Here is a 12,024-nt window from a genome sequence, read left to right on the forward strand (position 1 = left end):
TTATATGAATGTGACAATTGTGAATGTGTAATTCTTTTATTAAACAGAGCTGACAGAAACAAAAAATGGTTCAATGGAGCGGTTGTTATTTATGATGTAACACATGGGAATGCTGTGACTGAACAATCAGAATCAAACATTACAGAGAGCCACGTAACCACTGAAACTAATATCACAGGTTAATCTAGGTACTTGATCTTGATCGTTAGTGAGTCTATTCCTAAATAATTTATATTTATTACACAAATATCTTGAATACTTGATTCTGTTTGGTCAGTCACAACATTCCATGTTAGGTTATTCATAGATAACAACCTCAAACCAATAACGCAGACTCATCTGGGTACTTTGAATCATCTCAACTGTCGGTGAACACATTTACATCAATATTCTTGTCTGTCACGGCACAATTTCTGACAGTTTGGTGCCATCACGTGAATCAATAATACAAAGATTAGTGTATGCTCCATTCAGCCTTTTTAGCTTCTGTCAACTTTGTCTTTTTTTAAAACACGATTAAACTAGTTTGGCTTAGAACCAGGTCGTGTGACTAATTTTAAAGTGCCATGACAAGTATGTAAAAAAAATAGGATAAAAGTACATCAAGGGGATTGTTTTAGCAAAAAAAAGCCTTCAGCCTTATGCAACACAGAAGCCAGGCTTAATTCTGTGATAACAACTGCCTGGATGTGCTTTATCCCTTATACTTTTATCTGTAAGTTCACTGATCTAGACCAGGTGTGGGCAAACTTGATCCTGGAGGGCCAGTGTCCTGCATAGTTTAGCTCCAACCCTATTCAAACAGACCTCCCTATAGAGTTCAAGTGATCTTGAAGACATTGATTAGTTTGTTCAGGTGTGTTTGACTAGTGTTGGAACAAAACTCTGCAGGGACACCGACCCTCGAGGATCAAGTCTGCCCATACCTGATCTAGACTGTTTGCCGCCATATTGTGACAATAATAAAGAATGTTAGTGAAGGCTGCATTCAGCCATTTTTTTCTGCAAACTTTACGTTTAACGAACGAGTCGGTAAATAAATTGACCTGCAAATAAATTAGAAATTAAATAAATGTTTTTTAATTGTTTACTTTTATGTATAGTAGCCATATAAGTGGAATAATGTACATCTAGGCAGTTGTTTTTACAGGATAAGACCTTCCATCCATCCATCCATCCATCCATCCATCCATCCATCCATCCATCCATCCATCCATCTATCTATCTATCTATCTATCTATCTATCTATCTATCTATCTATCTATCCATCTATCTATCGTAAACAAATAACGATTGAACTGATGAGACACAATCACTTGGTGTTCATCAGCAATTCAGTTCATTATAGACCATTCTTTGACCTAAAATAAATCTAGCAACTCAAAACCACCTGCTTAAATCCTTGCAAACACTGCCTAAAGTTCAAGGTGGATTTCAAAAGACGGATATGTAAATGATTATACAGTACCTCTTCAATATATTCTTTTGGCAGAGGGGTGCCTGCAGTAACCTATAGAAAAGACACAATGAAATGCACGTTAACATCAACTCCATACGCATTCACAATTCTCCATTAAATCAACTCCTTCTTCCACTACACAGGAGTTATTATCAGACCCACCGTTGGACCACCTCCATGCATCTTAAGTGCTCGGACTGTAGCAACCAACACCACAACATGAGGCTTGAGACCAGAGTAGCGACACTTGATGTTGAAAAATTTCTCCATTCCAATATCTGCTCCAAACCCAGCTTCTGTGACTGTCAGAAAACAAACAAACAAACAAGGGTGAACCCAAACTGATGGGATCCATGACAAACAAACAGACAATACATTTTGATAATAAAAAGTCTCAGCAACCTCTGGGTTACATAGAATTTATTACAGTGTTGATGTACTTCCATCGGAAAGCGAATATAGAGTAGGGAAATACTGGTAAGTGGAGTGTGATTAAGAATATTGTGGCTTAAGTTAACTGACATCAACAGAGAAAAATGCGGGAGCAAATAATCAGATTTTGATTGAAGAGTACCAAAACATCATATCTTTATTCAGTGGATTAACTTCACATGGATTTTAACTGCACAGTACGTACTTCTTGCCACTAGAGGGCTTGTATTCAAAACAAACAAAGTCGTAGTTTGATGGTCTTCTTCATTATATCCTACGGGACTACTGCAAAAATCCTCTTCATGGATGAGCTAAAGTATTTAACATTTATTATTATATTAGTATAAAGCAGATTACGGATGAAAGCCATGAAACCAAATGAGAGAGCTGAAGCAATTGCTGATAAGAGATTAGCGTGACATGGAACAAAAGCAGCATAGCTTTCATTATGCCGCTGTTATAATGCAGTTCTGTGCTATGATGTCATTAGCGTGTCCACACAGAACACGATCCAGCTCACTAAACTAATTGTTTATTTCTCTTGATAGAAAACTTTTGGGATAATAAAAGTACATAGGTCAGCAAAAATACATCTTATATGCAGTTGAAGCCAGAAGTTTACATCCACTCTAAAAGAGGAACATAACCATTTTTTTATAAAATGTCTGATGGTAAATTTTGCTAAATATTTACTATTTTAGGTCCGTTAGGATTACCTAAATCATTTACTAAATGCCAGAATAACGAGGGAATTTATTTTGAGAATTTTTGATTAATTTCTAGACAGTCAAAAGTTTACACACATTTCCTTGGGTTTTATTTAATAGCTTTGCTTTTAAAATTGTATAACTTTGGTCAAATGGTTTGGGTATCCATCCAAGCTTCTCACAATAGTTTGAAGGAAATTTGGCCCATTCCTCCAGACAGAATTGGTGTAACTGAGTTAAATTTGTTGGCTGCCTTGCTCGCACAAGCTTTTTCAACTCTGCCTACACATTTTCTGTAGGATTAAGATCAGGGCTTTGTGATGGCCACTCCAAAACATTCACTCTGTTATCCTTAAAGCACATTTGAACTAATTTGGCAGTGTGCTTCCATTTGGAAGACCCATTTGTGGCCAAGTTTTAATTTCCTGGCTGATGTCTTGAGATGTTGCTTTAGTATTTCTACATAATGTTCTTTCTTCATGATGCCATCTATGCTGTGAAGGGAACCAGTCTCTCCTGTAGCAAAACAGCCCCACAACATGATGCTGCCGCCCCCATACTTCACAGTTGGGATGGTGTTCTAGGCTTGTAAGTTTTCCCCTCCTTCCTCCAAATGTAACACTGGTCATTATGGCCAAACAGTTCAATCTTAGCTCCATCAGACCACAGGACATGTCTTCAAAAAATTGTCGTTTTCCCAGTGTAATTTAGCAAATTGTAATCTGGCTTTTTTTATAGATTCTGGCTTGCTGATTTTCCCATGTTGTCACACAAGGAAGCAGTGTGTTTGAGGTTTTCCTTAAATATTATATTGTAAATTATACAGTTATACAGTATATAATATACTGTAAATTATAGTTTTACCTCCAATTAACTCAAATGTTGTCGATTAGCCAATCAGAAACCTCCAAAACCTCGACACCCTCGTCTGAGCCCTTTCAGAGGCTCAGATGATCTTATTAATTAATCTTATTGTATGTAAACTTGACTTTCAAGCAAAGTTATGACAATTTTTCAAAATCTCTCTCTCTCTCTCAATATTCTGCAATTAAGCATAACAGAAACAAATGTGATAATCCTAACTTACCTAAAAGAGAAAAAGTTTAGTCACATTATCCTCTGACTTTAAAATGGTTATGTGCCTTTTTATACAGTGTATGTAAACGTTTCAACTGTATATCGTGCCTTAATTTTTGAAACCTTGAATATACAGCTGGTCATTTTTTTTTTTTTTTTAACATTTGTTGACGTGCACTTTTCTATGTTAATATCTTTTCAGTCCTTTACTCCATCTTTATTTACATCCACCCAATGTTTTATATGAATTTATTATTTTTTTGTTTGTTTAACCTTTACCTTCTTTTACCTTACCCATTTCAGTTTCAACATTTGTCAATTATGTACGTTCTTCACTTTACAAATAAATTACAATAATCTCAATCACTATAACAGAAAGTTAGCGATAATCTGTAAAACTTACCCACAAATCCCTGAGGTCCAACTAGTTTCAAAGCAATTTTATCAGCCAAGATTGAGGAGTTTCCATGTGCAATGTTGGCGAAAGGCCCAGCATGAACAAACACAGGGTTTCCCTAAACAATTGTGCAGACAAAGGCTTAACACATCAGAGAAAGATTGGACACGAAATAAGCAACTAGTCAAGCAGAGACAAGAGTTGGGAAGCAAGTTTTCATAACTGGTCCATTACCAATGATGCTTGTTTACATCATTGAAGAACATATTTACCTTGGTTTGTGGAAATTACCTCGTGTTTTTATTTTATTTTATTTTTTTGCAAACTAACAGTGGACAATTAAGCTGAAAAAAAAAATAAAAAACATTTAATTTTAAATGGTTTAAAATGCGGTACAAATGTAAGTTTTGACTGCAACTATTTTAATTTTTGTTTTAAATATTCCAAGCTCAGTTATGAGTTGTGTCGTGAACTTGTTATAGGCTGTCTGGACTCTGTATAGCTGGGTGGTTTTCGGTTTTGTTCTCCCCCTGCTCTTTAGCGGGATCAGGCGTGGTGGGTAGAAAACAGGGCAGGTCTGGCAGCGGGACAACAAATGCTTAATATAAGCGGGAGCGTTCGGGTTCGGGCTAAAACCTGGCGGGTGCGGCTGGGAGCGGGATTCAAAATTTAGTCCGGCGCAAATCTCTACCATGGTGTCCAGCAGTGTTCTGTTCCATCTGTAGGCACTGCTCAGTCTGAAGCGGTGTTCACATGCTATAAAACCCTCAATTTCAATAGTTTGTTGCTGCACCGACCAAAGCAGCAAAGCACACCATTGACTGGCTTGCATATGCACCATGATCAAAACAGTTACATTTTCCACTCAGTGGATATTATGCTGATGTGCAAGTTCTGTTTGCTATGTGTCCACTAGAGGGCACTGGAGTTTTTTTGTTTTTTGTTCGATGTGAACCCAATGGCCAATCAGTGGTGTTTAAGTACATGCTCAAATGTAAGGAAGAGATGGACGTTGTTTAAATTTCAGTACAAATTGGTAACACAATTCCAGTATTATGACTGCACTAATATTTATCCAGGCATGTACTGCACACGATCACCAGCATAGTTTGCTCAAATACGCTGATAGGACATTTCTATGTAGTTTACTTTCTGCTGCTTGTAAAATCACTACTGTGTTGGCATGGCAACACTAGTAAAATGACACCTCGACTCATTCAGTGTCAATAAGATGTGGTTGTTTCATTTTAAAAAGTCTTTAAAAAGTACTTTATTTAGTAAAATAATGCAAAATTACTACAAAGCATTCTGGTTTTGGTGTTCAGTCAAGTGCCCCTGCTGAAAAATCCAGCTTAAACCAGCCTAGGCTGGTTGGCTGGTTTTAGCTGGTCGACCAGGCTGGTTTTAGAGGAGTTTTGGCCATTTCCAGGCTGGTTTCCAGCCATTTCCAGCCTTCTTAGCTGGTCAGGCTGGGAGATGACCAGCTAAAACCAGCTTGACCAGCCTAGCCAAGGTGGGAGTCTTGCAAAAACCAGCTATATCCAGCTTAAACCAGGCTGGTCAAGCCGGTTTTAGCTGGATTTGGCTGCTCATTTTCCAGCCTGACCAGCTAAGACCAGGCTGAAAATGGCTGGAAACCAGCCTGGAAATGGCCCAAACCCCTCTAAAACCAGCCTGGTCAACCAGCCTAGGCTGGTTTAAGCTGGATTTTTCAGCAGGGGCTTCTTGAAATTTTGTCTTCAGGCCAGAATTAAACAATTTTTTAAACCCTTTAATCTGGGAAAATTTGGTTTTATTAGTTATGAGGCCTTCAAGGCCTTTATATGCCCAGATGAACTTAAATTAACTTAAATACACACACAAGCCTGTACAACAACACTCACCTCCAGAGTCTGCATGAGGTTTGGCTTGATAGCATCGCGCATGAGGACTGTCAGAGCTCCACACACTCCCTAAAACAAACAAAACTTCCAGAATAAGAGCAGGCTGAAACGTGACATTTTTTTAGATAAAGTAAAACTAATCACCAACATACCAAGTCCTCTGTGGTGACAGGTTGACCGCTGCGACTGGTGGCCACCACCATTTTGGCTAGCCTCTGTTTCATGTCCTCCAGGCCGGTAGTGAGAGCCAAAACTGCCATAATCTCACTGGCAACAGTGATGTCAAACTGGGCCTGCAACACAATACCAGTAAAACGCTCAGGTACTGCCTACTGTCTTCTGACAGAATAGGTAAACATGCTTTCCCTGCTGAAAAATCCAGCTTAAACCAGCCTAGGCTGGTTGGCTGATTTTAGCTGGTTGAACAGCCTGGCTTTAGAGGGGTTTTGGCCATTTCCAGGCTGGTAAACCCCAGAAATGATTTTTGTGAACCGTTACACCCATAATATATATATTACATAATATATACACACACACACACACACACACACACACATATATATACATACACACACACACATATATATATATACACATTTACATATACATATATATATATATACATATATACACACACACACACACACACACACACACACACATATATATATATATATATATACACATATATATATATATACACACACACACACACACACACACACATATATATATATATATATATATATATATATATATATATATATATATATATATATATATATATATACACACACACATATACATATATATATATATATATATATATATATATATATATATATATATAAATATACATATATACATATATATATATATATATAAATATATATATATATATAAATATACACACACACACACACACACACACACACACACACACACACACACACACACACACACACACACACACACATATATATATATATATATATAGATATATATATATATAGGTACATGTTGGACAATGTGCCTGGAAACTTTTGCTTTTATACACGAGTTATACTCACAGTCCTGGTGAAGCCCTTCTCAGTAGGAGACTGGCCAATCGTGATTTTCCTAAGAAAACGATCATTTGTGTCCAGCACTGCGAAAGAAAAAAGGATAAAAAATAAAGAAACACACACTATTTATACATTTATAATAAGTTCATAGATAAATAAAGAAGTCCCAAGTGATGTTTAAGAGATTTTTTTCATCACTTATTTAAATATAAATCAAACACAATAGTTTTAATAACTTTATCCTTTTAAAGACAATACATAATATTTTTCATAATATTATTTTGTAGGATACCATAATTCAGATTAAAGTGAAATTCAAAGACATAACTAGGTTAATTGGGTTATTTAGGCAAGTTCAGTTGATAACTCAAGTCATTGTACAACAGTTGTTTTTTTCTGTAGCATTTGTAGTCATTTCTTAAGGGTGCTAAATACATTGACATTAAAAATTGCTTTAAAGTAACGAGGCTTAAAAACTGTAGTAAATACTGTGGAAAATGTCTGTGCCTTGTTAAACATCACTTGGGAAAAAGAATCAAAATTTCACAGAATGCCTAATAATTATCTAGGGTAATTTCCCACATCCAGGAGAGTTACGGTGTGGAAAAGCCCCAAAGAAGTGTACCACCCAGACATTTGCATGCAAACAGTGAAGCATGGGGGTGTATCAGGGACGGTTTGGGCTGCAATATCATGACATTCCCTATGCCCAATACTTGTGCTAGATGGTTGCATCACTGCCAAGGCCTACCGAATCATTCTGGAGGACCATGTGTATCCGATTGTTCAAACATTGTATCCTGAATGCGGAGCCGTGAATCAGGATGACAATGCACCAATACACACAGCAAGACTGGTGGCAGAGTGGTTTGATGAACATGAAAGTGAAGTTGAACATATACCATGACCTGCACAGTCTCCAGATCTAATTATTATTAAGCCCTGTTTTGGAGGAGCGAGTAATAAAATGTTTCTCCTCCAGCATTATGTAATAACCTGGCCACTGTTCTGCAAGAAACCCCTCTGACCACCGTGCAGGAATGGTATCTGTCATTACCAAGACATATTGATGCTGCATTACATTATAAACAGAGGTGGTACACCAGGGGTTCTGCAGATTTTAGCTCCAACCCCAATTAGACACACCTGGGCTAGTTAATTAAGCTCTTACTAGGCTTTCTAGAAACCTCCTTGCAGGAGTGTTGTGGAAAGTTAGAGCTAAAATCTGTTAGAGAATCCCTACCCTACACTATACTAACAAACTATCGTGGTCTAAAAGCGGGCGTTTCAGTTTCATTGTCCAAGAACTGCATGTATGTATATATAGATATACTCAATCAAGAGTGTTCTGGTTTTTTGAGGTGAGCTCAACTATATTTAGCTTCTCTAGTCTATAGCATTAGATAGGGCTGCATGATAAATCAAATAAGTATTGCACTCATGATTGTCAGGGAAACAGTTGTGTGATCAGTAGTAAACCTTCTCCAAAGGCACTCTCATGAGTTGCATAGAAACACCAAAAATGCCCCCAAGAAACACCGGAAATCTCCATAGTAGTTGATGAACAGATTTAACATGAATAATAAACAAGCTGGAATGCTGCACAAATACACATGACAATAGTTTTGTTGTGCAGCCCTAGCAAAAGTCATGAGAAGACTTAAAGGTGCAGTAGGTGATCTTCCACAATGCTAACAGCTTAGCATACATCTCTGAATCACAGTGGCTGCGTCCGAAACCGCCTACTACTCAGTAGGTACTGCATTTGAATGTAAACGTACTACTCGGCCGTTAGAAAAGTTCGTTCTATACAGTATGAATGTGCAAAGTATGAATGGAATTCGGACTTACTACATTCGCCATTTTGTCATGGTCACGAGACCTACCTCCGTCATTTGCGTCGCTTCACTTCCATTCATGAATTTGCTCGCGGGGCATCATAGGATAGCGCAGCGTGCATGGGATGCGCACTTCAGAATCTCGGCGAAAGTAGTAAGTCATCCGGGTACTTCTCGCCTACTGATTTTCAATTCTACGAATTCGGACATACTACTCGGCTCGCATACTGATTTTAGTGTACTATATAGTATGAAAGTATGCGGTTTCGGACGCAGCCAGTCCCTCCCCTGACATCTAGAGCCACGCCTCCTAGAACACCTAAAGAACCCTCTCTCATGTGTTAATAGCGACTAGTGCTTGTCCGCGGGGGTGCAAGCCAAACTGACATGCTCTTTCAGAGTAAATATTTAGAGTTGCATGGTAAACAATATAGGGAGAGACTAGGCGGAATAGCGCTATTTACTTGTGTTTTGTTGTTAAACTAATTAAAATCTACACTATAGATGCTGTAAAAGGTCCCTATGAAACTAAAAATAGTCTTATCAATCTTTTATCGGAAGATTTTAGTGGCTGAACAACACTTCTATGAAGATATAACCCATTTGTAATAACATGACATCAGTTGGATGAAGCTAAAGTAGTTTCAAAACAAAACATTACCTTTCTAAGAGAAATCCTTCAGCCATTGTTTCATCCATTCCCCAGCGTGCAAAGGTAACTCCAATATTGATTCAGGTTTTTACAAAGTTTTGATTCAGCAGGTTTTTACCGATCTCGCGGGCGTGCTCGCCCTCTCTTAGCGGTCGGCGAGCTGCGTACAAACGGCTGCGCAGTTGTTCAAATCTGCATTTGCTGACAGACAGTCTGACCTGCTAATCGGAATTATGTGAGATGACTGTCCGACTGTCCGATATTTAAGTGGATGAACATTTTTTAGTTTTATGCCTTACCCAAAATATAAAAATACATATAAATACATTTAGATCATTTACTGTAATCATTACTATTAGACTAAAGAGACTTTCAACCAGCACAACAAAAAATGCTTCTGAAGACAATCACCTACTGCACCTTTAACATGTAAAAATGTATACTCTGTCAGCATCAATATCCTAGTAGTTAATCGCGCCAACATGTTGCACTGAGATGCTCACAGTGATCAGAGTTTAAGCGCCGGCACAAGGTCCTTTACTGATCCTTCCCCTCTCCCTACCACCCATTTACTCCTGTCTCCCTCTCTACTGTCCAATCACAGAAATGTGAAAAAAAGTCCATCTATCATACCTCGCTGCCAAGTGACAGACTCGGGGTCAATGTCCAGCCTGACGAAGCGCGTGATTTCCTCCTCTGTTAATGTGCTGGGGTCTGTTTTCTTTATGCCTAGTCTCTATAAGTATGAGAAACAAAATTAAACAAGGACTGAACATAGACGAATTGACGGTAAAGCTTTAGAGAGAAGCATTGAAAAATTATTTAAAAAAATGTCTTACTTCAAGTCTGTTGATCTGAACCGGGGAAAACTTCCTCTGACCCTCAGCCAATGGTACCAAGCGGTTAAAGAGAGCCTAGAACAGTGAAAGAATGATATTAACAGCTGATTCCCACTACACGATAACAATAATAATTTAATGTACACACCTTCGTATCTTCTTTGTATTCAAATATCTAAGAGCTCCCTTTCTCAGTTCACTAACACACAATCGGCTCCATGCACAGCTAAGAGTTTTAAAGCTGATGATAAACTACCGGTGAAAGTTTAATGTGACGGTTTTCAGTTTCACAAGGATTTTTTTACAGCATTGATGTTGTAATTTAATTACAATACATTCAGTTAAATAGACTTAAGGATTTATTTAGTTGTTCAAACGTAAAATGAGATGAAAACCGGTGTAGGATAGTAGTGGCGTCAGTAGCACAGAAATTCCATTGATAATACTGTGGTGAAATAAACTGTCATGTTTTGAAGACATGGCGGGGGGAAATGGAATTTAATGCAATGCTTCTTGTCCAATCTGAGACCCACTTCATATCATATATCTAACAGGCAGTGAAGATCACTGATTTTTAAAGAAATCAGATCTTAAACATGACAATTTTGTAATGGAAAATTACAAATTAGTGGCTGAAAATTAAAAGTCTGTGTGCATATAGCCCATTGACATTTAGGAAAAGCTATCGACTGCATCTAAACTAATACAAACGGTCTACCTAAAAAAATCAGCAGTCTTTCTGTTTTTACAATTATAGGCCTGATATCAGATCGAAAAAAATGGCAATTTTCCTTCATTAAAATGTTTCTGTTATCATATTCAGGTTAAAAATGTTCAGGTGTCAGATTAGATAGCAACTATTTGTTTTAATTCATTTATCATAGAGTATGTAAAATATCCACATGCACTAATAAACACTAATTAGTGTGCTTAATTCTCTATAGAAATTGTGGATACAACTTTGTATTTGTTAAATTTGATAACAGCATCTTTAATATTTACCTTGACCTCAATTACAGCAGTACAAATTGAATTTGTCTTTACAATCTCGCTAAAAGTGTCAATATTCTATCAGATCATTTCAGAACTGCATCATTAAAATTGTGACGTTTTTAATGACCAATTCGGTTTGCTTCACTGACAAAAGTGATCAGATAATCATCATGAGGATAATAACAGCTTCATGACAATTATGTTTATGACGGATTTATGACAAGGTTGTTGCTAGAAGGGATACAGCTGTGGAAGTTAGCAGGAAACATATCATTTAATAAAATTACCCAATTATTGTACTTTCTTAATGTCTGGCCCTACACCAACCCTAAACCCTCACAGTAATTATAACGACAATTATAATATTTATTCAATAACCCATTAAATTGTTTTTAGTAACGTCTACCGTTACCCCAAACCTAAAGCCAACCCTCACAGGAATGTAAAAATAGTAATTACTGTTGTATAGTGTCACAATGCTATATTGATCAGAGTATGGCGTCACAAGTGGCTCAGTGGTTAGCACAGTTGCCTCACAGCAAGAAGGTCGCTGGTTCAAGTCCTAGCTGTGTCAGGTGGCATTTCTGTATGGAGTTTGCATATTCTCCCGGTGTTGGTGAGGGTTTCCTCTGGGTGCTCCGATTTGCCCCACAGTCCAAAGACACATGCTATAGGGGAATTGA

General features: G+C 37.5%; 2 protein-coding genes and 1 long non-coding RNA gene across 13 annotated transcripts in view; all 3 read right to left on the reverse strand.

Annotated features, from left to right (window-relative positions):
- LOC147840047 (uncharacterized) overlaps positions 1–12,024 on the reverse strand; it is a 543,896-nt gene that overhangs the window by 370,560 nt on the left and 161,312 nt on the right. The gene's annotated exons all lie outside the window — the stretch shown is intronic.
- Positions 1–12,024, reverse strand: part of fcf1 (FCF1 rRNA-processing protein) — a 178,250-nt gene that overhangs the window by 75,146 nt on the left and 91,080 nt on the right. The window lies entirely within an intron of this gene.
- mthfd1b (methylenetetrahydrofolate dehydrogenase (NADP+ dependent) 1b) overlaps positions 1–12,024 on the reverse strand; it is a 51,412-nt gene that overhangs the window by 9,086 nt on the left and 30,302 nt on the right. For 4 of the 11 annotated variants that reach the window (XR_015512426.1, XR_015512425.1, XM_087288512.1 and 1 more), the window contains 8 exon segments: positions 10,349–10,423; positions 10,143–10,245; positions 7,026–7,102; positions 6,108–6,248; positions 5,956–6,024; positions 4,079–4,190; positions 1,622–1,761; positions 1,469–1,510 (listed from right to left, as the gene is read on the reverse strand). Coding sequence is in view for 2 of the 11 variants with exons in the window: in XM_087288512.1 (XP_087144638.1) it covers positions 1,469–1,510; positions 1,622–1,761; positions 4,079–4,190; positions 5,956–6,024; positions 6,108–6,248; positions 7,026–7,102; positions 10,143–10,245; positions 10,349–10,423 (759 nt within the window). In the remaining 9 variants the exon portion in view is untranslated. 11 annotated transcript variants of the gene reach the window in all.

Source organism: Danio rerio, chromosome 17 (genome assembly GCF_052040795.2).
Source record: "Danio rerio strain M-AB ecotype USA chromosome 17, GRCz13ab, whole genome shotgun sequence".
Taxonomy (NCBI): Eukaryota; Metazoa; Chordata; class Actinopteri; order Cypriniformes; family Danionidae; genus Danio; species Danio rerio.